The 21,955-nt window shown below is 39.3% G+C and overlaps 1 protein-coding gene across 1 annotated transcript in view; it reads left to right on the top strand.

The window, feature by feature from the left end:
* LOC111833442 (extracellular matrix organizing protein FRAS1-like) overlaps positions 1-21,955 on the top strand; it is a 120,027-nt gene that overhangs the window by 30,447 nt on the left and 67,625 nt on the right. Inside the window, exons 3-9 of the mRNA XM_023791713.2 lie at positions 8,992-9,099; positions 9,479-9,568; positions 11,603-11,756; positions 12,526-12,659; positions 13,366-13,449; positions 14,588-14,689; positions 21,278-21,364. Of these exons, the coding sequence (XP_023647481.2) occupies positions 8,992-9,099; positions 9,479-9,568; positions 11,603-11,756; positions 12,526-12,659; positions 13,366-13,449; positions 14,588-14,689; positions 21,278-21,364 (759 nt within the window). The remainder of the gene's footprint in view (positions 1-8,991; positions 9,100-9,478; positions 9,569-11,602; positions 11,757-12,525; positions 12,660-13,365; positions 13,450-14,587; positions 14,690-21,277; positions 21,365-21,955) is intronic.

Here is a 21,955-nt window from a genome sequence, read left to right as displayed (position 1 = left end):
AAACTGTCATTGCAGGGCTTTAGATACTGTAATAGACGTCGGGTTTTTACACTATATATGGACATTATTTTCACCCTGAATTCCATGAGCAAATTAGTAGTATGACTAAAATATTAATGAGATGCGTATTGTGATGCCCAGAAATTAGTAATCTTTTTAAATTCGCTGTATCCTTATGCTTATTAAACTCCGTTACTGTTTTGGCAAATCATGGAAACGATTAATAACTGAAGTGTCGGTGAACATAAACTTACAACTACATCTTTTAAAAGAGGAGATATTGTGGATAAACAAGGGAAATACATGCTGGGGTGCGGCGCTGCTTTTCGCTCACTAAAGTCCAACACTTTTTTTTTATTATTCGTTTTACTCTACGATAATAATTATAACACTGGTCCCAACTCTCAATAAGCCCAATGCGCACGAACATAGGCCTACACTGTCAATCCACGTAGAATACGCCCACATTTTACATTTCCTCAAACACTTCCCAGATAGCATCATATGTTATTGTTTCAACGCTGAATTATATTTGAATACGTCGGATTATGGTCAGTGTTAAATTATCAGCGTTGAAACTGAATTGATTTTTGTTCAGATTTTCTATATTGAAAAATTGATGGTGGGAAAACCTTCATTCAATGTTGATATAAAGTTAGTGATTGAAGATCAACGTTGTTTCAACCTTTTCATCTGATATGGAATTAATGTCATTTCAACATTATGAACATGTGTGTGCTATCTGGCTTATTCAATGGAGATTCTAAGTTAGCAGGCAGACACTTTAATGGCTTTAATAATCAGTATATTTAGCAGCTACAAGGGCAAAACATATTAAAATGCTCTCCGTATTAATGGTAATTTAATAAACATGAACAGACAACATCGGTGGTTTTGTTTATTCTAGCGGTCCATTGTCCGGAATAGTTCTTGTGCGTTTTCTCTTCTGGCGCTTGTGCATTGCGCTCGTGCCCCTGTAGTATGACATCACACTTTGCACAGTGTAAAACCACCTTTTTTTCTGACAATTTAAACTACTCTTATAATTACGCATAATTTCATTAAAATAATATCAATAATATCAGATGGGTCGACAAAAAAAATAATGGGTAATAAAATACCATTAGAAATCTTCCAGGAAACAAGGCAAAGGAATAAATTGGACTAAGAACTATATTGCCATTACTGGCTGTATTATTAATGCTTATTATAACCATTTCAGTTGCTCTAGTCAGGACAGCAAGCAGAACCACGTAACATGGGGATGACATGAAGGAAGCTGTGATTTTTTTCAATGCTTACAATGGTAGTTGTGGTGGTTAGCAGGAGCCAGTCTGAGGGGCATTACAAAGGGGTGATTATGAAGCTATTTCAGGGTGAGGACAGGAGCAAGCAGAATTAATAAAATAACATTGCAGGCTTCTGATAATAGGTACAAGAACAGGCTGAAAGGATGGGGTGGGATTATTAAGAGGGTAATGAGGGAAAACTCCCAGCTTTACAGGACTACAAAGAAGGAAGAGGTACACTGAATATGTGTACTTGTCACCTGTCTCTGTCCTGCCCCTGCGATATCCCTGCAGATGACCTGTCACGGATGCCATCCATGCACCAGAACTATATCCATTTCTACTATCGCAGTACCTTTCCTGCATTTTTGGGGCCCATCAAGTTCACATATATCAGAATTCAGCCTTTAATGATACAATATGGGGACAATTATCCACTCACTGTATTTTTATGGAGGAGAAACACATGCTGACCAACAGAATAAATTAAATGGAAAGTCTCTTTTACAGCAACAGTTAAATTATGACAGATTGTGATACTTTGTCTAGCTATTGATGTGTCTCTCAAACAGACCTCTGTATCTGTTTGGAAACATCCATATATTGTTTCCAAAAGGAAACAAGCACTACCACAAAGTGGTACAATTAATATTTTCCTTTTTAAGCTCTATTGTGGTTATCATAGCTTTCTTTGGTTTGCTGCTATAACTAACTTTCTCAGGACCCAGGGTGCTTATTTAAAAACAAAATAACAAAAAAAGAAAACACAAGAATATTCACAGCACATTTCGGTGGAGGTGTTCACTGCAGTAGACGGTAGACTGACTCATACACACGCATTCTCTCCTTTGTTTATGAGTAAATAGACACTTGCTTTCTCAGACACATTTTAACACAAAAAGGTCGGTTGATCGAGAACCGAAAATGCATTCAACAACCGAAACATTTTTTTAACTGAACAATTGAAGTGAAAGTGATTACTTGTCATTAGTGTTGTAGTTCTCGAGACCGGTCTTGGTCTCGAGACCGGTCTCGAGACCAATTTTTTGTGGTCTCGGTCTTGTCTTGGTCTCGACTCTATTTGGTCTCGGTCTTGTCTTGGTCTCGACTCTATTTGGTCTCGGTCTTGTCTTGGTCTCGGACATACTGTAGCAGTCTCGATGGGATGGGGAAAAAAAGAGAAAACTGCACATCCTCACAGAACAGTATCATTATTTATTACGCGCCTCAATTCAAATGCAACCAGTCAGATGCATCCATTTCAAAAATGTTACATTTTATACATTTTCTTCACGGACACTGCCAGTGCTTCACAGTCCACACACATCATACACATCGTATCATACATCGGCAAAGAAATGTCCGAAAATGTCCGCGAAGTCTATAGCATAGTTATAATCCAAATAAATTAGGTATTTTACATTGATTACAAAGCACGGTCTTGGAGGTGCAAGTCAATCTGGAGGCTCATTCTCTCCATTCTCTTCAATTCAAAGCAAAGGATCATTACATAGCTGTATTCATAGCTTACCCGAGGCCTCTGTCCCTGGTATAAGAGACTTAATATGAACATCTTTCTGGTACATCCCATCTCTTTCCCTTGACGAGGTCTGATAAAATGGTTATAGGAGAGGATTGCTGAGAATATTATTTTCCATCAGGTCTCGTAACTATGACAAATCTGGGAGATTTTAAATGAGAGACATATGGACATATGGACAATATAATTGAAAAGATAACATGAATTTGATTTAACGAGTAATGACACTTTACAACAATACCTTTTTTCTCTACAGTTGATCTGGGTAATGTGATGTCGATTCTAGCCCTAGTCTGTTTTCGGTCTTGGTCTTGGTCTCGACCAGTCTTGGTCTTGGTCTCGCCTTAGTGTGTCTTGGTCTTGGTCTTGGACTTGGTCTTGGTCTTGGTACCCTCAAGTCTCGGCAGTGTCTTGGTCTTGATACCCTCCGGTCTCGGCAATGTCTTGGTCTCGGTTTAGGCGGTCTTGACTACAACACTACTTGTCATTGCTGACACATCACAGCACACAGTTCAAAAAAACTAAATGTGTCCTCTGTGTTTAATATGTGACATAGCAGGGGGCAGCTATGGTCAACAACCAAATTGTACGATATGTGAGACCTTCGAGAACTGAAGTTCCGTTATACAGGTATGTGAAAGGAGAATATATGCATCTGAAAGGAGAATATAAGTGTGTGCGAGCAAAAATGTATGTATAGTATGTGAAAGGAGAATCAATGTATGTGAGACGGCCAGAATAAATTATGGCTTGTACAGCCCCTCATACAACTAAGTTCTGTTCTCAGAACACAAAATGAATGCATCAACTGAAAAAAGAGGCTTCCTTTTCAAAATACTCATTCTAGTTATGAGGAGCCAGTGTCCATGATTCAGTTCATTCAAAGAATTATGCCTAAAAAGTAATACTCACAAAACATTCATTTAATATGCATTATTCATCAAAGTAGTACTTATATGTTTGACAAAACATTAGTTTAATATGCATTTTACATGAATACAGAACATACATCTCCAATGACACATTAAGTTAATGTGCACTATACACTATATTTATTTTGAGTATCATAAAAGAGGTTATATGATATGGGTAAAACACATTAGAGTCATATGTTATTTTTAAAAAACGTTTCCATATGGAACAATACAGACAACTATTTAATATCTTCACTTATTACACATCCTAACTTAAAGAGATAAACAGGGATATAAAGCTTCATCATAAAGGGTCAGTGTAGGTCTTATATGAAAGCCTAGGACTCATGGCATGTAAAGCCTGCCACTACATTCAAGCTTGATCAGCTACATTACCTTTGGTCCACTTGCCATTCTTCTGTTTAATTACCATTCAGCAATTGACTGCGTCAATGTCAATATTTGAAATCAACGCATCATTTTTTATTATTTTACTAAAATTACCTTTATGATTTTTGAAACGCTTCAGTTCATTGCAACAAATATTTTCCTTTAATATCACTATGTAATTATGGTAGTAATTCAATTAGTTTATCACAAAACAAAAAGTTGGTTTTACACTGTGCAAAGTGTGATAGCGTACCATAGCGGCATGAGTGCTACAGTATGCACGCACACCTGAAGAAGAAACCCACAAGAGTTATTTTGGATGATGGACCGCCAGTGTAGGCAAAACCATCTTATTCATCCTATTCATGTCTATTAAATTAGCATTAGAACGAAGAGCTTTTTAATATCTTTTGTCCCTGTAGCAGCTAAATACACTCATTATTAAAGGCATAAAGTTATCTGTCTGCTACATTAGATTCTTCATTGAATAAGTGTTTGTGAAAATGGTTGGGCTAAAATCCACATTAATTGACTGTGCCAGTGTGTGGGTTTGTGCAGGTTGGATTTGTTGGGACCAGTGTCGTTATTGTAAACTAAAACTGAAATGTAAATGGACGTTAAATAAAAGAAAATAACTCGTGAGGAGGAGGTAAGGAGTATGCACTGAATACAGTGTGTTGCTGCACCCACCACATGACAAAGCACCTCAGGGATGAGAGCCTGAGTGCAGCCATGTGACGGGTGACACCTCAGCACCACACAGTCCAAAATGGACCAGTGTGAGTTTTCTTCCCGGAGGCTGGAGTGCCAATCCTGCCACCAAACCCCAAGTTTTTCCCCTGAGGAACTACTTATAGAGCTGGACGTAGATTAACATCATGATCAGATGAAATTTAACTTAGATAAATGTAAGGTAATCCATGCAGGGAGCAGAAATATAAAGTAGAAATGTTTTATGGGTTCCACTGAAATAAAGGTAGCTGATTATGAGAAAGACCTTGTGTGTATGTTGATGCTTCCATGTCCCACTTTCACCAGTGCGAGGAAGCAATTAAAAAGGCCAATAGGATGTTGGGTTACATCTCTAGGTGTGTGGAGTTTAAGTCAAGGGAGGTGATGCTACGATTATACAATTCCTTGGTAAGACCCCACCTAGAATATTGTGTGCAGGTTTGGTCACCATACCTTAAAAAGGACATTGCTACCTTGGACAGGGTGTAATGTTGGGCTACGAGAATGATTCCTGGTCTTAGAGGAATGTCTTATGAGGAGAGGTTAGCTGAGCTGAATTTGTTCAGCCTCGAGCAAAGGAGACTAAGGGGGGACATGATCCAGGTAGGCATGTAACGATGAATCGCAAATCAGTTAAAAATTGATGTAAATGTATGACAATTTAAACCGGCTGACGTGGAAAATTAATTGCTACTTTAGGAGTATTTCGCAGTACTTTAACAGAAAAACTGGTGTAATATTACATTTGATTTCACAACATCAGATCAACACCAGATGTCACTGCCTATTCATGTCGACGTCATACGTCAGTTTTTGGTTTTGACCGAACGCGAGATGGCGAGTGAATGTGAAATTGAGGGCATGCTGCCGGGTGGCACGGTGGTGCAGTGGTTAGCGCTACTGGTTCACAACACAAAGGTCCTGGGTTTGGTCCTGGTAGTTTCTGTGTGGAGTTTGCATGCTCTACCCATGTTCAAGTGGGTTTTCAGCGGGGGCTCTGGTTTCCTCCCACGGTCCAAAAGCATGCAGGATCGGTTGATTGGGGAGTCAAAATTGGCTTTGTAGTTGTGTGTGTGATGTGTTGGTGACTGCCCAGGGTTGGTTCCCACCTGTGCCCGTTGTTCCCAGGATAGGCTCCCCCCTGCGACCCCAGTTGAGATTAAGCAGTTTCAGAAAATGGATTTTCTGGATGGATGCACCGCCCAATCTTAAATCGGCAATGTGGCAGCATTTCAGCTTTCTGGTAATCACAAACTAAAACGGCGAGAAAAGCACAGACGAGAGAAAAACTGCATGCAAACATTGTAAAAGACTGATAACAAACACAAATAGCACAATGAACGTGCTTCAGCATGTCCACCGGCACCACAGTGAGCTCAGTTCACCACCAAGATTATTAAAAGGGCAAAACACGCTAAAAAGCTGCACATGCAAGCCTTAGTTTATTTATTTGAATATTTTTTTTTATTTAGTTATTTTAATTTGGGATTTTTTTTAAACCGTATTTTATTCAATTTCAGTTGCACTGTTAAGAAGAGGACAGTTTAGAAAGATAAATAAAGGAATATTTTTTAATAAATTTGTCTGCAGCTCATTCTGTTAAAAAATCATGAGAAAATCATATTGTGAGCTCAGAATAGTGAATCGTATCGAATCATGAGTTGAGTGTATCATTACATCCCTAGATCCAGGTATATAAGATTCTAACAGGCCTGGATGCTGTTCGGCCAAATGGCTATTTCAATATTAGTTTAAATATTCGAACTCGTAGCCAGAAGTGGAATTTGGCGGGAGAACATTTTAAAATGAATTTGAGAAAGCGCTTCTTTACACAGCATGTAGTTAGAGTATGGAATAGTCATCCTGTTAGTGTCCTTTAAATCAGAGCTAGATAAGATTTTGAGAACTCTTGAGTTAACGTCTCCACAAATGAGCTTGATGGGCCAAATGGCCTCCTCTCGTTTGTAAATTTCTTATGTTCTTCAGCACTCTGGGTATTTATGGGACTTGATCCAGCATCCTTCCAGTTGCTGGCTCAGATCCCTAGCCTCAGAGCCACCACTCTGCCTGTGAACTGATAAATAAAAATGGTACTTATTCTGCAAAAAGTACCTCCACACCACCAGAATCTTTTTACCTTGTTTAACCACAGTATCTGCTTTTTAAAATATGGTGTGCCTGCTGATCTGACCCTTCCTTCTTCGTCACTTATGTGCTTGTTCCCTGTGTTGCGTGTGGCGTGCTCTGCTAAACGAATTTATTAAGCATGAGGATACACCAAATTTAAGCAAATTACCAACTTTTGAACACCACAATACGTATCTTATTAATATTTTTGGGCATACTACTAATCTACTTATTGAATTGTGGGTGAAAATAATGTGCGTATAGGGTCTAAAAGCCGGCATACATTATCTAAAGCCTTGCAATGGCATGCAGTTTGTTGTTGTCAGAATAGAATTAACTTACATTAAACGGTCAAGTTGATTTCCTGAAGGAAAATTAATCGTTTTGATTTATAGACAAATCGATAAAATTGTCGAGGGAAACATGGTATTGAAAGGTAGGATCTTAGCAATACCTACAGTGTGGGAGTGTAGCAGAAAATCTCCAAGCAGCTTTTATTGGATGGAGTCTGTAGTAACCTTGTCATTTAACTGTATATTCATTCTGTGTATTTGGTCTAACCATTTTATACCAAAGCCCTTACACCATACTTTTTTTGTCTAAATCCTTATTAAACCATGGAGATTATACTAAAACAGTATCACAAAATGTATGACAACAGAAAATTTCTCTGATATTTATGTTTCATTCGCTTTTGTTAGCTTCTCAAACATATTAAGGATTGCATTCATGCAGTTAATGTGATATTTTGACATGGAATAATCAGTTGTATTGTTTCTGTGCTTTAGTGCAAAGTACTACAATCATGCTTCTGCAATATAAGCAACAGAGTTGTAAAATACAGATTTTGCTTTGCCATCTGAGTGCTGGAACCTGTCACAGATTAGAGAGCACAGGGAGAACTTCCTAATTTAACAAGCGCAGGAAATGCATGAAATTGTAGTAGTGCAGCCATATTGGTTAAATAAAAACAGGCCGTCTAGGCGTTTAGATGCTGAGTCGGCTGTTACACTTGGCTATCACAGAAACATTTCCATTCCATTACGAGCCAGTAAAGCTGTCATGGATGAAATGCAGATTCAAGCATACCTTCCGCGTAATATGTTGAAGCAATAAAAACAGTATCTGAAAGAATAATATATCTACATTTGCCACGGACTGGCATCCTGCCCAAGGTGACTCTTGACTTGTAGCCTTTGTTTCCTTTGATACATCCAGACTCTTTGTGATCATGGTATGCCGGCTTTTAGGCCCTATACGCTACATAAGTAGTTATGGAATGGAGGGAATGGGTGTGTGTTCATGTACAATTACTGTCTGATTTCTAAAGTATAATACAGGCTGCAAATATGCAAAAGGTTTATAATAGAGAGTATAAGCCTTTTTAATAAATTAATTAAATATGTAAAATGGGCAATTTTATGTACCCAGTAATATTTAATTTCAGAGTCATACATGCACCATAATAGATGATAATTAGCCAAACTGAAAGGTTATTGTTACATACTCAATGCCTATTTGTAGTAGGTGATCAAAAGTCATACTAATTAAACTCCATTAGACTTCAACAATGTATGTTCTTATTCTGTATGAAGTGTTGTTTTGCATACAATGACCATTCCTGAGCAGCTCTGGCCACTAAAAAATGTGTTCCTGAAACGCGTTCCATTTGCACAAGTATTTATCATAAGCACAAAAGGGATGGACACCATTAAGATTCAGCCAAAATATATAGCATAATAAAAACCGCCATTAAGTCTTGTTCCAAATCCCAGTAATTGAACATGCTCTGGATTATTACTGACCCTTTGTCATTAGCATTCAGATTAATTTTTGTAGATGTTTCCATCATGTTGAAGCTTTCCATTGTAATGTGATAAATAAAGACTAAGACCATAAAGTAGATCTTGTATTTAGGTTTGAAATGATCTGTGCCCTAAAGGGCTTAGTCATAAGACTACAACAGCCTAGCTCACCTGCTTCTTTGTGGTTGGCGTAGAACAATACATCCTGGAGGCCGGATCCCTGCCAAGAATGCAGCTGCATCGGTGACGTTGTGATCTGTGAGACGCGACGGTGCCAGAGTCCCCAGCGTGACTTTCTGAAGGTACACTAAGGCTGAGTGAGATAGCAGAATTTTTGATCTTGCTTGCTCTTGTTCTTTGTAGGGCTTGCCTCCGTAATACAAGAAGACAGGAGTATATTTGAAATGCATACCATTAATTAAAGGGAGAGTAACACATGGTATTATTGTGTTCTTTTGACCTGCAGAAAGGTGTTTCTTCTCTTACTAAGTGTGGTTAATCGACATGCACTTAATATTTTCAGCTCCATAGATGTGAGACTGCAATTTAATGAGCCCAAACCTGATGTAACTTCGCCCTGCATGTGTTTAAAGCAAAGAGCGTTGGAGAGTGACTGTAAGAAAGACTGCAAAATGTAAATATGTGGGAATAATCGCAGTAATAATCTTAATTATTCTGCAGGAAGAGAGGCGAAGAATATCACCCGACAAATGTTGTCCAGAGTGTGTGTGTTCTCGTGGTTCTTGTCGACATGAAGGATCCATTTATGAGGTATAAAACCCAATCCTTCACAAGTCAGGCTTAAGGCTCCCATTTGCTACTTATAAATGGTAATAACTGATTAATAAAAAGAGAACTGCATTATAACTTGTTTATAACTGTCTATTAATGATTTACTATGTGTTACAACCTAATTAATAACTTGATTAAAACCCATTCCTAAACCCTTTGTAAGGCTAGTCTTACTGAAAAGTGTTTAAGTGTAAAGAGGGGGCACAAGAAACTTAGTAACTCAGTTACTACTGAAGTACAAATCATGAAGTAATATAGTAACTGCATGAACCACCATGACTGATTAATGATGAATAAACATGGGATCAGTATGTTATCGACACTTTTCTGGTTAATTAATACATTAAGTAAGAGTATACTACTAAATTATGTTTCCCCGCTCAAGAAAAGTGTTATTAATAATCCTTCTTTTGGTAAACTGTACTTGATGGGGTACAAATACTTAGTAATAACTCTACTACTGAAGTACAAATCATGAACAAATATAGTCACTACTTGAGATACATCACGATTCATTAATGATGAACAAATATGAGGAGTATTTCATTTGGGTTAATCATTACTTGTTCCTTCAGTAGTTCACTATTTTTTATATAATTAACAGATATAGCAAGAAATATAGTAACTGCTTGAGATAAAACATTTGTTACAATTCATTAATGATGAAGTAACATGAGGTCAGTATGCAATTAAAACTTAGCTTGTGATATTATAATACTATGTTATTTGTGCTCTATCTAGTAAAGTGTTACCCTTCTTTTTTAAAATTGAGGGCTTAAACACTAAATGCACATACACTATATTGCCAAAAACGTTGGGACACCTGCTTTTACACATACATGAATTTTAACGACATCCCATTCTTAATATACAGGCTTTAATATGGAGTTGACCCACCCTTTGCAGTTATAACAGCTTCAACTCTTCTGGGATGGCTGTCCACAAGGTTTGGGAGTGTGTTTATGTCCTTATGGACCTTGCTTTGTGCACTGGTGCGCAGTCATGTTGGAACAGGAAGGGACCATCCCCAAACTGTTCCCACAAAGTTGAGAGCATGAAATTGTCCAAAATCGCTTAGAATGCTGCAGCATTAAGAGTTCCTTTCACTGGAATTAAGGGCCCAAGCCCAACCCCTGAAAAACAACCCCACACCATAATCCCCCCTCCACCAAACTGTACACTTAGCACAATGCAGTAGGGCAAGTACTGTTCTCCTAGCAACCGCCAAACTCACACTCGTCCATCGGATTGCCATACAGAGAAGCGTGATTCATCACTCCAGAGAACACGTCTCCACTGCTCTAGAGTCCAGTGGCGGCATGCTGTACATAACTGCATCCAACGCAATTGCACTTGGTGATGTAAGGCTTGAATGCAGCTGCTCAACCATGGACACTCATTCCAGGATGTTCTCTATGCATTGTTCTTGAGCTAATCTGAAGGCCACACGAAGTTTGGAGGTCTGTAGCCATTGACTCTGTAGACAGTTGGCAGCTTCTGCACACTGTGAGCCTCAGCATGCATTGCCCCCACTCTGTGATTTTACGTGTCCTACTGTACCACTTCGTGGCTGAGTTGCTGTTGTTCCAAAGTGGTTCCACTGTGTTATACCACTAACAGTTGACTGTGAAATATTTAGTAGCAAGGAAATTTCAAGAATGGACTTATCACACAGGTGGCATCCTATCCTGGTACCATGCTTGAATTCACCGAGCTCCTGAGAGTGACCCATTCTTTCACAAATGCTTGTGGAAGCAGTCTGCATTCCTAGGTGCTTGATTTTATACACATGTGGCTATGGAAGTGATTGGAACACCTGAATTCAATGATTTGGAGGGGTATCCCCATACTTCTGGCAATATAGTGTATCTCAGAACAAGAAAAAAGTCCACAAAACAGCTACCCATCACATCTAGTGAGATACAACAAGGTGAATCTCTTCCTCAGAATTCATGGAGTGATGTTCCAGCAGAGGCAGCTGAAATGCTTTCACACTTTAATATTTTTAAACAGCACGGAAACCGATGGACTGACTCTGGATACAATGTCTGCATGTGCTCTCATGGGAATGTTTCTTGTACGAAACGTCGCTGCCCATGTGGCAGCGGCGAGATGCAAGGAAGCACCAGTACCGAGGACCGCTGCCCCGGATGCATTCGTAGTGGAGGTGAGATCCGACTTGGGGAGGGAGTGCTCTGGTGAATGAACTAGTTAAGGGTTAATGCACGACAGTCAGTGTCTGGGGACTACCGTTACTTGCTGTTGACAGAAATGGTGATTGTTACGAAATCCATAGAGACGTCAACCAGCTTGGTTATCAAAGAATACTTCAAAGGTATACTAGTCCATGAAGAATTCAGTAGCAGTGCTTCAACCTTTAGCAATATAATAATGTGAAGCACACCTCAGAATTGTGCAAGAACTATGAGAAGGAAAGTGGAGTACAATTCAAACAACTGGCCTAGTCCTTCCAGTCTCCAAACCTCAATCCTATGAAATTTGTATGGAATAAAATGAGCAGAAGAGTCAAAACAAATCAACACTGACAAAGCATATTATCCATCAACTGAGTTAAAGCTATTCACTAGAACTATATAAACACAAATAAACAAATGTTTTGCACAGTACTCTAACTGAGAGGTTTTTAGGTATGCTCATGTCTCCAAGTTATATAATACATGCATTCTGCCCCGGATGGTATCCAGTGCTCTTGTGCCACTTTTCTGTGGATGACACATCCTGATTCCTCTTTTAAGAGCACATGAACAGCTGTCGTCTAGCTTGCATCCCTGCTTGGACATGGAATTCTGACACGTTTCAGCCCGGAAGAATGCCGGGATACTGAAGAGAAAATGTAACATGTGTCCAGGCTATAACACACAGCTATTAGCCAACTGCCCATTGCCTTGTTGTTTTCATGGCCTCCCCCTTCACAGCCTCCTGCTTTGTCGGAAATCAAGAATATTGGGATGGGGGGGAGTGGCGGCCAGCGCGCTGCGTCAGGTGCGTCTGCAACGCTGGAGAGGCCCAGTGCTTCATCGCAGAGTGTCCCCCTGTCTCATGCAAGCGGGTCAGTGCTTCGCAGAAAGTCTCCAGCTTTGCATGTCCTGTTTGAACTGAAAACGCTGAATTTTGGGAGGTCCTGAGCCTGGCTGAAATTATTCCATGGATACACTAATTTTGGGCTGTTCAGAAAAAATGAGAATGATCTTGAAGCTGCATTTAGTACAGTTACATTTTGTATAATTAGCAGACGTTTTTGTCCAAAGTAACGTACAAACAGTACATTATAAACATACATGCTGTCAGGGAGTGAACTAGGCAAGGCATACAGTAAGTGTAGCTAGGCTGAGCTTCTAATGATTACCCAGGTACAAGTGTGTATGCAGTACTGGTACACAAACTACTCAAGAACTAATAACAAATGAAGTACCTAAGACTATTTAAGGATCAGAAGTACAACAAAGAACATTCAGGGAATGTAAAGGAGCAACTGGCTATTAGTGGAATTCATGGAACGGATACAGTAGGTCTTGAGGCATTTAATGACGGTGAAGAGCAGTTAATAAAACTAATGAAAAAAACAATCCATTCCTTCTGAAATATGCAATAGAGAGCCAAAGTCCCTGCCTTTCAGCCAGGCTCAAGGCTTCCAAAGTGGGCCGTTCCTACAATGGTCTAAATGACAAGGTGAAAACAGTGGCAGGTAAACAACCAAAATGGATTTACCCTCAGTTCATTGTAGAATCCCTGGATTGTTCTGTGTTTCTCGACAGAGTGAGCGCCTAGTGATGCGTGCCGGAGAATGCTGCCCCCAGTGTTTGCCAAGCACCTGTCAGGTGGATGGGAGAGAACACAAGGTAACCCTACCATAGAGTAGGTTAGAAAAACGACATCGCTAATGTGTTTCTGCGAAGAGTGAAGCCGCAGCTCTTCCTTAGGCCATCGAAGGTTGTTACTCAGGCTATTTGGGATAGAAACTTAAAAAAAATGCTAGAGGAAAGAAGCAGCATCTGATCAGTTGTATTGTCCAGGCTTAACAATGAACAAAGAGCTTCTGTTGAATAGTACACTTATGTATGCAGCAAAAAGAGACTTTTAATGCCCTGTAGATATCACAGAAAAATAGATTAAAAATTATGGCGTGAATGAAAATGTTTGAGTTGACATTATCTGCCAACCGATAACAATGGACTTGTTTCACATGGTTTTAAAATGCGTCTTTGGCGATCGGATCACAAGTAGACAACTGTGACACATCGTCATTTACACCTGTGTCTATCATGTGTCTCCCAGGTGTGCAGCTGACCATTTGTGTTCACTTTTGTTACTGGGATGCCCCGCGCACAGTTATTGTGATGTCATTGTTGGGGATGCATCAGGACGCAGTGACGTTTACGCTGCAAAAGATATGTGGTCAAATGCATCTCAGACCACCTCTGCAAGTGGTTTGAGTGATCGGATCACAACGTGTCTTGGTGGTCATTTACACTAGTTTGTAGTGCTATCCACTTGTGATCTGATCACCCAAGATGCATTTTAAAACCAAATGTAAACAGGGCCAATTAGAGATTATATCTTTCCTTTTTAATCTGAGCAAAGTTCCGTCTCTGCATAACTTGTAGTGAAATATAAATAGCTAGCTCTTCTATCATCACCGAATCTGCATGTCACACCATTTAAAATAATTATAACAATGATATTAGTATTGTAATGCACATTCCCTCTTGCTGAATCAAAGTCTAATATTACATACAAATACAGCTTCCAGTGCAGAATAATTTTATTTAATACCACAGAAATGGCAGAGTATGGGATAAACTGTCTTCCTGGAAGAAATCTCCCACTCTTTTCTGAACATTTTATTTTTCAAGTGATATGTTGTTCTTTTTAAGGTTTGTTGTGGAGATGCAGCCACAGGAGGCTTCAGAATGAAAGAATGTTTCATCACTGAACATGTTTACATTACATTGTTGATGAGCTTTTTGTTTTCCATAGAACGGGGAGCGCTGGCAGCTAAATGCCAATATCTCCTGCATCTGTGACTGGGGTCAGGCATACTGTCACAAGCAGACCTGTCTCCACCATTCCTACAAAAAGGTCAGTCACCGCAAATTGGATCAAGCTAATGCACTGGAAGGTCTGCATTTGAACTGACATTCAGTTTTTTCCTGTGCGTAGCCAGCAGGTAATGTAGTGGATGTCGAAATCTGCTAGTTCTTAGTTCACTTGCCAGTGTGTAGCATAAGTATAGTTTATAGTACTGAAACTACACTCACTCTGTCGACTTGAATGTCAAGTTGCTTTCAATGTAAGGTGCCTACTCAGCAAATAACACATACAGTCACATTGCAAATGTACCTCCAGCCATTTTCTTAATATTTTTGTATTTTCCCCGGTATTAAGTATTTCTGTAATATTTGGCAGATAGCCAATCACTTTAATTAAAATTAAAATGTATTTTTAACATAGTTAAAATCTGTTTATGTGGAGAAACACCACTACACATTTAAATGACCCCTGGAGGCTCCTCGTGTATTTTTCTGTAGCGCATTTGTGTATTTGAATGAAGAATCGGTTGAAAGTCCATAAGATAAGGTGAAGTTTGATAACTTTGGCCTCTTTGTTTTTCTTCTCATCTTGGGGCAGGTAATGCATTTTATGTACAGAGATGATTTCACCCCATCGGTGTGTGGAGCAGTGGATTGTTCGGCTTTTGTGAAATAATGAGTTTATCATTGTAGTATCATGGTATTTCGACAGCCCTTTTTTTATCAGTGGTACAGTATAATCTAGGTTTGAGGAACCTAACTTTAAAGATCCATCCTTTTCCCAGCTCTGGCCACTTGATCTCACTCTTAAAATCATTGGTTTGAACACAATGAAGAAAATTAGCTTGTTCTTCCATGAAGCTTTTGGCCACATTAATGGATTTCACTTGAATTTTAGTCTGTGATGTCCAGTTTGAAAACTATTCAGTTCTTTGTGAAAATCTGGCTTAATGTATTGAAACACAGAAGGCTCATTTCAGTCTATTTCATTTTATTTTTTTTATGTCTGACAGAATTGTCCTTTTTTTTCTGGGATGACTCCTTTACGTCTTTCAGATTTAACAATGTTGGACAGGAAAACTGATTACTATAATTCTGAAATGATGCTGGAAGATATTTTGTTTCATAATTTGCTGTCTTGTTCATTTGAGAAGGGGAATTGCATTTGCAGGTACCAAAAAGAGTCTATCATCAACACAGAAATTCTGGTAACACTTTACATTAACTGCACCTTCAATATGCATTAATTATAAATTCATAGAACATCTAATGCACCTTTAAAATGCATTCAGAGAACATTCATAAGCAGCATGTAAGTATACCTTAACATTTTAACATACCTTACTATATATTTAATAACAAACATTACATTATTATGTGATTATGATGTTTGTTATTATATAATGTTTCTTATTAGTGCATACTATTTATCGATGTATTGTGAAGGTGCAATGAATGTTGTACTAATGCATTATAAAGGCATTATGAAGGTGCAGCTAATGTAAAGCGATAAACTGCTTGATATACAAATATGTCCCCTTGTTCTCCCTTTGTTCGAGATCTTACGAGATGTTTGTGATATTTTCTTTGATACATTCAGTTGCCTCAGGTTTGCCAATATTCTTTGCTCCTTAATGACTTGTATCTCTGTTGGTGTTTTCTTATTTTTTATCTAGTACACAAGGGGAAGTGAAGAAATCCAGATCTATATTTCCTTTGTTTCCTCTGGGCTGTGCCCTGTGCCTTTCCAGGGCCAAAACAGGACATTCCATGTAGGCCAGAGCTGTGGGGAATACATGTCCCCGGAAGGGTCGTGTCTACACGGGACTGTAGTGCGCTACAATGGAGAGGTGTGGAGCGGGGTGGGCTGTCAATCCTGCACCTGCAAAGCGGGTCGAGTGCAGTGCCAGGACACTGAGAGGGGTAGGAGCTGCTGTGCACCGGTACTGTATGGGTGATGCACTCTTTCTTGGGACGAGCTGTAGTTTTGCAGTTTTAATTATGTGTTAATTAGACGCAACCCAGAAATACTTACCTGGGTGATTTAATAGCTTTAATAGCCATGCGGCCCATGCCATCCATCAAGGGTGATCTACTAACCTGTGAAACGTCTAAGGGTTGGGATAGAGCCACCTTCATTTCTTTAACACATTTTTTTTCCGCTTGCATCATCTAACCTGTATTGTGGAGAGAAAACAAAAAACCAGCTGAATGATGGTGCGTGGCTCAGCACGTTAAGATGCTGTCAATGTGATTGGAAGGTGACCAGCTCAAATTCCATGGCATTAACCCTGCTTTATCAAATGTGTCGCTTTAAATAAAGCCATCTTCTCAATTAATGGAAAAATAAAATGAGAAAAGGTCATGGTAAAGCCAATGAGTATTTCAGATGAGTGCCGCTGGGGGTAGTTAAATTATTTTTTTTTTCTCAAAGATTTGCTTTCTGACTTGTGTGAACTTCAATTGATTGCTGTGCATTAATGTAGAACAGCAGTTTCACAGAATTCATCACTTTGTAACCTTCAAAAATACATTTTATTATAGATTTGGCAGGTACGTTTGTACATACGTAAATGAAAAGTGGCATTGTTTTGTTTTTTTTTCTTAATATTGTTGGTATCAATGATGAATTTCTTTATTCAGCTTTAACTATAATTGTGATATGATAGACAGTAAGGACTATTAAAATGATCATTGCTTTAGGATGAGATAAAAGTCTCAATTCATCAAACACTAAATAACAGCCTGAATGCATTTAAAAATAAGAAGCAACTAGAACTGGATATTTTGAAATGTTTTTTATTAAAGTTTTTGGTCAGCTGTGAATCTGCTTTAGTTTGTTGTTTTTGTTCAGATTATTGCTGACCTTGGGTTTCAATTAAAGTGAGCTGCAGTACAGTGTAATTATTTTATCATTGTTGTTGCTTTCGCTTTTCAATTTCATATAAAAAGATGTATGTTATGATAACTTATAGGAAAAATTTGAAAAAGATCTTTCTCGTAGTATTTGGAATCAGTTCAGAATATAACTATTTAAACCAGAATGCATGTAAGTGTGTTAATAATATTTAAAGTATCTTAGCAAATACATACTTACTGATTTATTTTATATACGGTGGGATCCCAAATCCGCGTTTTTTTATCCGCGTTTTACTCTGCTTTTTCTTTCGGCTGCTCCTGTTTGGTGTCGTCACATCGGATCATCTGTTTTCATTTCTTCCTGTCCTCTGCATCTTCCTCTTTCACAACAACCAACTGCATGTCCTCTCTCACCACATCCATTAACATCCTCTTAGACCTTCCTTTTTCTTCTCTTGTCTGGCAGCTCTATCCTCACCATCCTCGCCCCACATACCCAGCATCCCTCCTCTGTACGCGTCCAAATCAACGTAATCTCACCTCTCTGGCTTTGTCTGCAAGCCGTCCAACCTGAGCTGTCCCTCTAATATACTCCTTCCTAATCCTGTCCATCCTCATCGCTCCCAAATCATAATATCTTTAACTCTGCCACCTCCAGCTCTGCCTCCTGTCTTTTCTTCAGTGCTCCAAATCACTTGGATCATCATCTTGTAAAACTTCCCTTCCATTCTTGCTGATACAAATCACTCCTGCCACTCTTCTCCACCTACTCCACCCTGCATACACTCTCTTCTCCACCTCTCTTCCACACTCCCCGTTACTCTGAACTGTTGACCTCAAGTATTTAAACTCCTCCACCTTTGTAAACTCTGCTCCCTGCATCCTCATCTTTCCACTGTCCTCCCTCTCATTCACACACATGTATTCTGTCTTAGTCCTACTGCCCACTCTAGAACTTATCTCCACCTCTCCAGGGTCTCCTCCAGCTGCTCCCTACTCTCCCTACAGATCACAATATCATCTGCAAACATCATAGTCCACAGGGACTCCTGTCTGATCTCATCTTTCAACCTGTCCATCACCATAGCAAACAAGAAAGGGCTCAGAGCTGACCCCTGACGCAATCCCGCCTAAACCTTGAACACATCCATCACTTCTACCACAGACGTCACCACTGTCACGCTGTCCTCATGCATATCATGTACCACTCTTAGATACTCGTCTGCCACTCCCAACTTCCTCATACAAGACAGCTCCTCTCTAGGCACCCTGTCATATGCTTTCTCCAAGTCCACAAAGACACAATGCGTTTCCTTCTGACTTTCTCTATACTTCTCCATCAACACCCTCAGAGAAAACATTGCATCAGTAGTGCTCTTTCCCATCATGAAACCATATACTGCTGCTCACTAATCATCACTTCTCTTGTTAACCTAGCTTCCACTACGCTTTCCCATAACTTCATGCTGTGACTGATTAACTTTCTCCCTCTGTAGTTACTACAGTTCTGCACATCACTCTTATTCTTGAAAATCAGTGCCAGTATACTTCATCTCCACTCCTCAGGCCATCTGTTTCACTTTCCATGATTGCATTAAACAATCTGGTTAAAAAATCCACTGCCATCTCACCTAAACACCTCTATGCATCCACAGGCATATCATCTGGACCAAAAGCCTTTCCATTCTTCATCCTTGTCATAGTTGTCCTTACTTCCTCCTTGCTAACCCTCTGCACCTCATCCAACCATCACATTCTCTTCATTCATCAGCCCCTCAAAGTACTCTTTCCATTTGCTCAACACACTGTCCTCACTTTTGAATACATGTACACCATTATCCTTGATGACTGTAACCTGCTGCACATCTTTCCCAGCTCGGTCCCTCTGTCTAGCCATGTGATGCAGGTCCTTTTCTACCTCCTTAGTGTCCAACCTCTCATACAACTCATCATACGCCTTCATCACCTCTCCTTTTCCCATACGCCTCATCTCCTTGTACTCCGGTCTACTTTCTTCATCTCTCTGGCTATCCCACTTCTTCTTTGCCAACCCCTTCATCTGTATACTCTCCTGTACTTCCTGAATCCACTAGCAGGTTTCCTTGTCCTCCTTCCTCCATCCAGATTTGAAAACCATCCAGTTTGAACCCACGTCCGACACACCTGGCTTTACTCCCCTTCCATCTGGTCTCTTGTATGCACAATATATCAACCTTTCTTCTCTACATCATATCAGCAAGCTCTCTACCTTTACCTGTCATACTGCCACCACTCAAAGTTCCTACTCTCATTTCCACTCTCCTACACTTTCTTCTCTCCTCCTCCCTCCAGACATACCTTCCCCCTCTTCTTCTTTGGCCAACAAGAGCCCATCACCCTGTTGACTAACGGCACTGTAGGCATTTTTAACCCGGGCCTCGAGTGATCTGGTATGGGAATCTCTATTTTGATTTGGCAAAGGCTTTACACTGGATGTCCTTCCTGACGTGACCCTCCCTATTTATCTGAGCTTGGGACCAGCACGAAGAAACACACCTGCTTGTGCATTCCCAGTGGGTGGGTTAGTTATACACAGTCTACTGCGTTCTGAAAAAGAAAAAAATGAATAATTCCATAAATAAACAGTTCATAATTTTCAAACCATTTACCAAGCAAGTACAGGCTGTAACATGGTGAAATCCTCCATCCCAATTGCGCTTAGTACATGAGTTATCTCCCATTGTCCCCAAACTGGGGGGGGGGGGGGGGGGGGGGGGGGCTAGCGGACTCATGGGCTATTTGAGGCTGCGGATCACCTGCTTATCCAATGCTTCTCTACCTACCCCCCCCCCCCCCCCCCCCAGTCAAAAGCTTGTACCCTTGCCTCGGGCCTGGCGGTATAGTGAATTTATGAATAGAAAAGAGGGGAAGCAGATGTAGGGGAAATGCAAGGAATCATTATTACTTGGTTCATTTCATTGTAAAATATTTGTTAACCGGCTCACAGCTCAAAGGTTAAAAATATCATTTGCGATATTTGTTTTATTTCATTGAAGAGTAACAACTTAAAATGAGGGTCTTCCCAGTTATTAAGTGCACTTCCAATGGTTGTCAGGCTTGTCTTTATTGTCATTTGGCAAATTTGTTTTAGATTTCAATTCTAGGCTTTTGTTCATAAGCATTCTCCTGGTTTATTAGCAAAGTCATAAACTGATTTTAAAAATGCTTTTGGTAGACATACTGTAGTGGAGTGAAAAATCAATGTCAAGGCTCCTTTATTGGACACATGCAACACAGATTTAGGTATAATTTATTTTTGTTTTTGATACATCTGTTTGCAAGAATAACATGTATAATGAATAGTTATAGTTGCATATTTACAAAAAGGGTAGGAAACCCTATATTTGCATTTAGTTTTGACCACAGTGTTTGTGACATGGCTTTGACTTAAAATGAGATATTTATCCCACATAACAGACAATACCTATATATGTACTGTAAGTGTGTGTATTTGTATACGTATATATAACCACGCGCATGCACGGACACTTGATGCACGTATGGGTATTTTCCCTAAAAATATTGAGATTTGGTTTTTGGTCCATATCACCCAAACATCTGTCTGTTGTTGAAGAAGAAAAACATTGCCACTACGAGTTAATCAGTGTTAATCACCTTGCCATTTCACTCTGAATCTAATTTCCAACATTGATTATATCTGTGCTGTTGTCTATGCTGAAAGTTTATGTATTATTATTCAACAGTAACTGTCACTCTAACCCTAGCAAATCTTCAACAGGGGCAAGTAGACCACTCACCCAGAAGGTGCTACCCAGAATGCAGGTCTGCAGGAATGGTCTGCATGTACAAAGATGAAATAAAGAAGGTAATAGGATCTGGCATCCTCAGATTTATCAAATCATAACTATGACTCACATGAGCTTGGTACTACGGTATGTTGTAATACTGCGATTCCACGTGGGATTTGTTGACATTTTTATTTGTATGTTGAATATAAAGAGTTATTGTTTGTTTTAGCTGGTTTGGGAAAAAATACAATGCATTCTTTAATGATTGTAGACTACAGCTTCTCCTCAGGTTAAGATGGGGTTACATTCCATTAGATCTATCATAAGGGGAAAATGCATTTTAATACAGCACACCTAACCTAACAAACTTCATAGCCTAGCCTAGCGTGCCTTAAACATGCTTAGAACATTTACAGTTGGGCAAAATAATTCACGCAAAGCATATTTTATAATAAAATGGTAAGTATATCATGTAATTTGTTGAATAATGTACTGAAAGTGAAAAACATACTGTATATCCACCATGAAGTCGAAATATCGTAACACGGACCATCGTAACCCAGGGAGCATCTGTATTTTCAAAACTGCATATGTGGTGTTTGTGTTACAGACATACATTTTTAATGCAATTTTGAATGCCTACTTGAATTAATAATCTATTATTATTA

Source organism: Paramormyrops kingsleyae, chromosome 7, assembly GCF_048594095.1.
Source record: "Paramormyrops kingsleyae isolate MSU_618 chromosome 7, PKINGS_0.4, whole genome shotgun sequence".
NCBI classification, from domain to species: Eukaryota; Metazoa; Chordata; class Actinopteri; order Osteoglossiformes; family Mormyridae; genus Paramormyrops; species Paramormyrops kingsleyae.
This window is presented reverse-complemented; position numbering and strand designations above follow the sequence as displayed.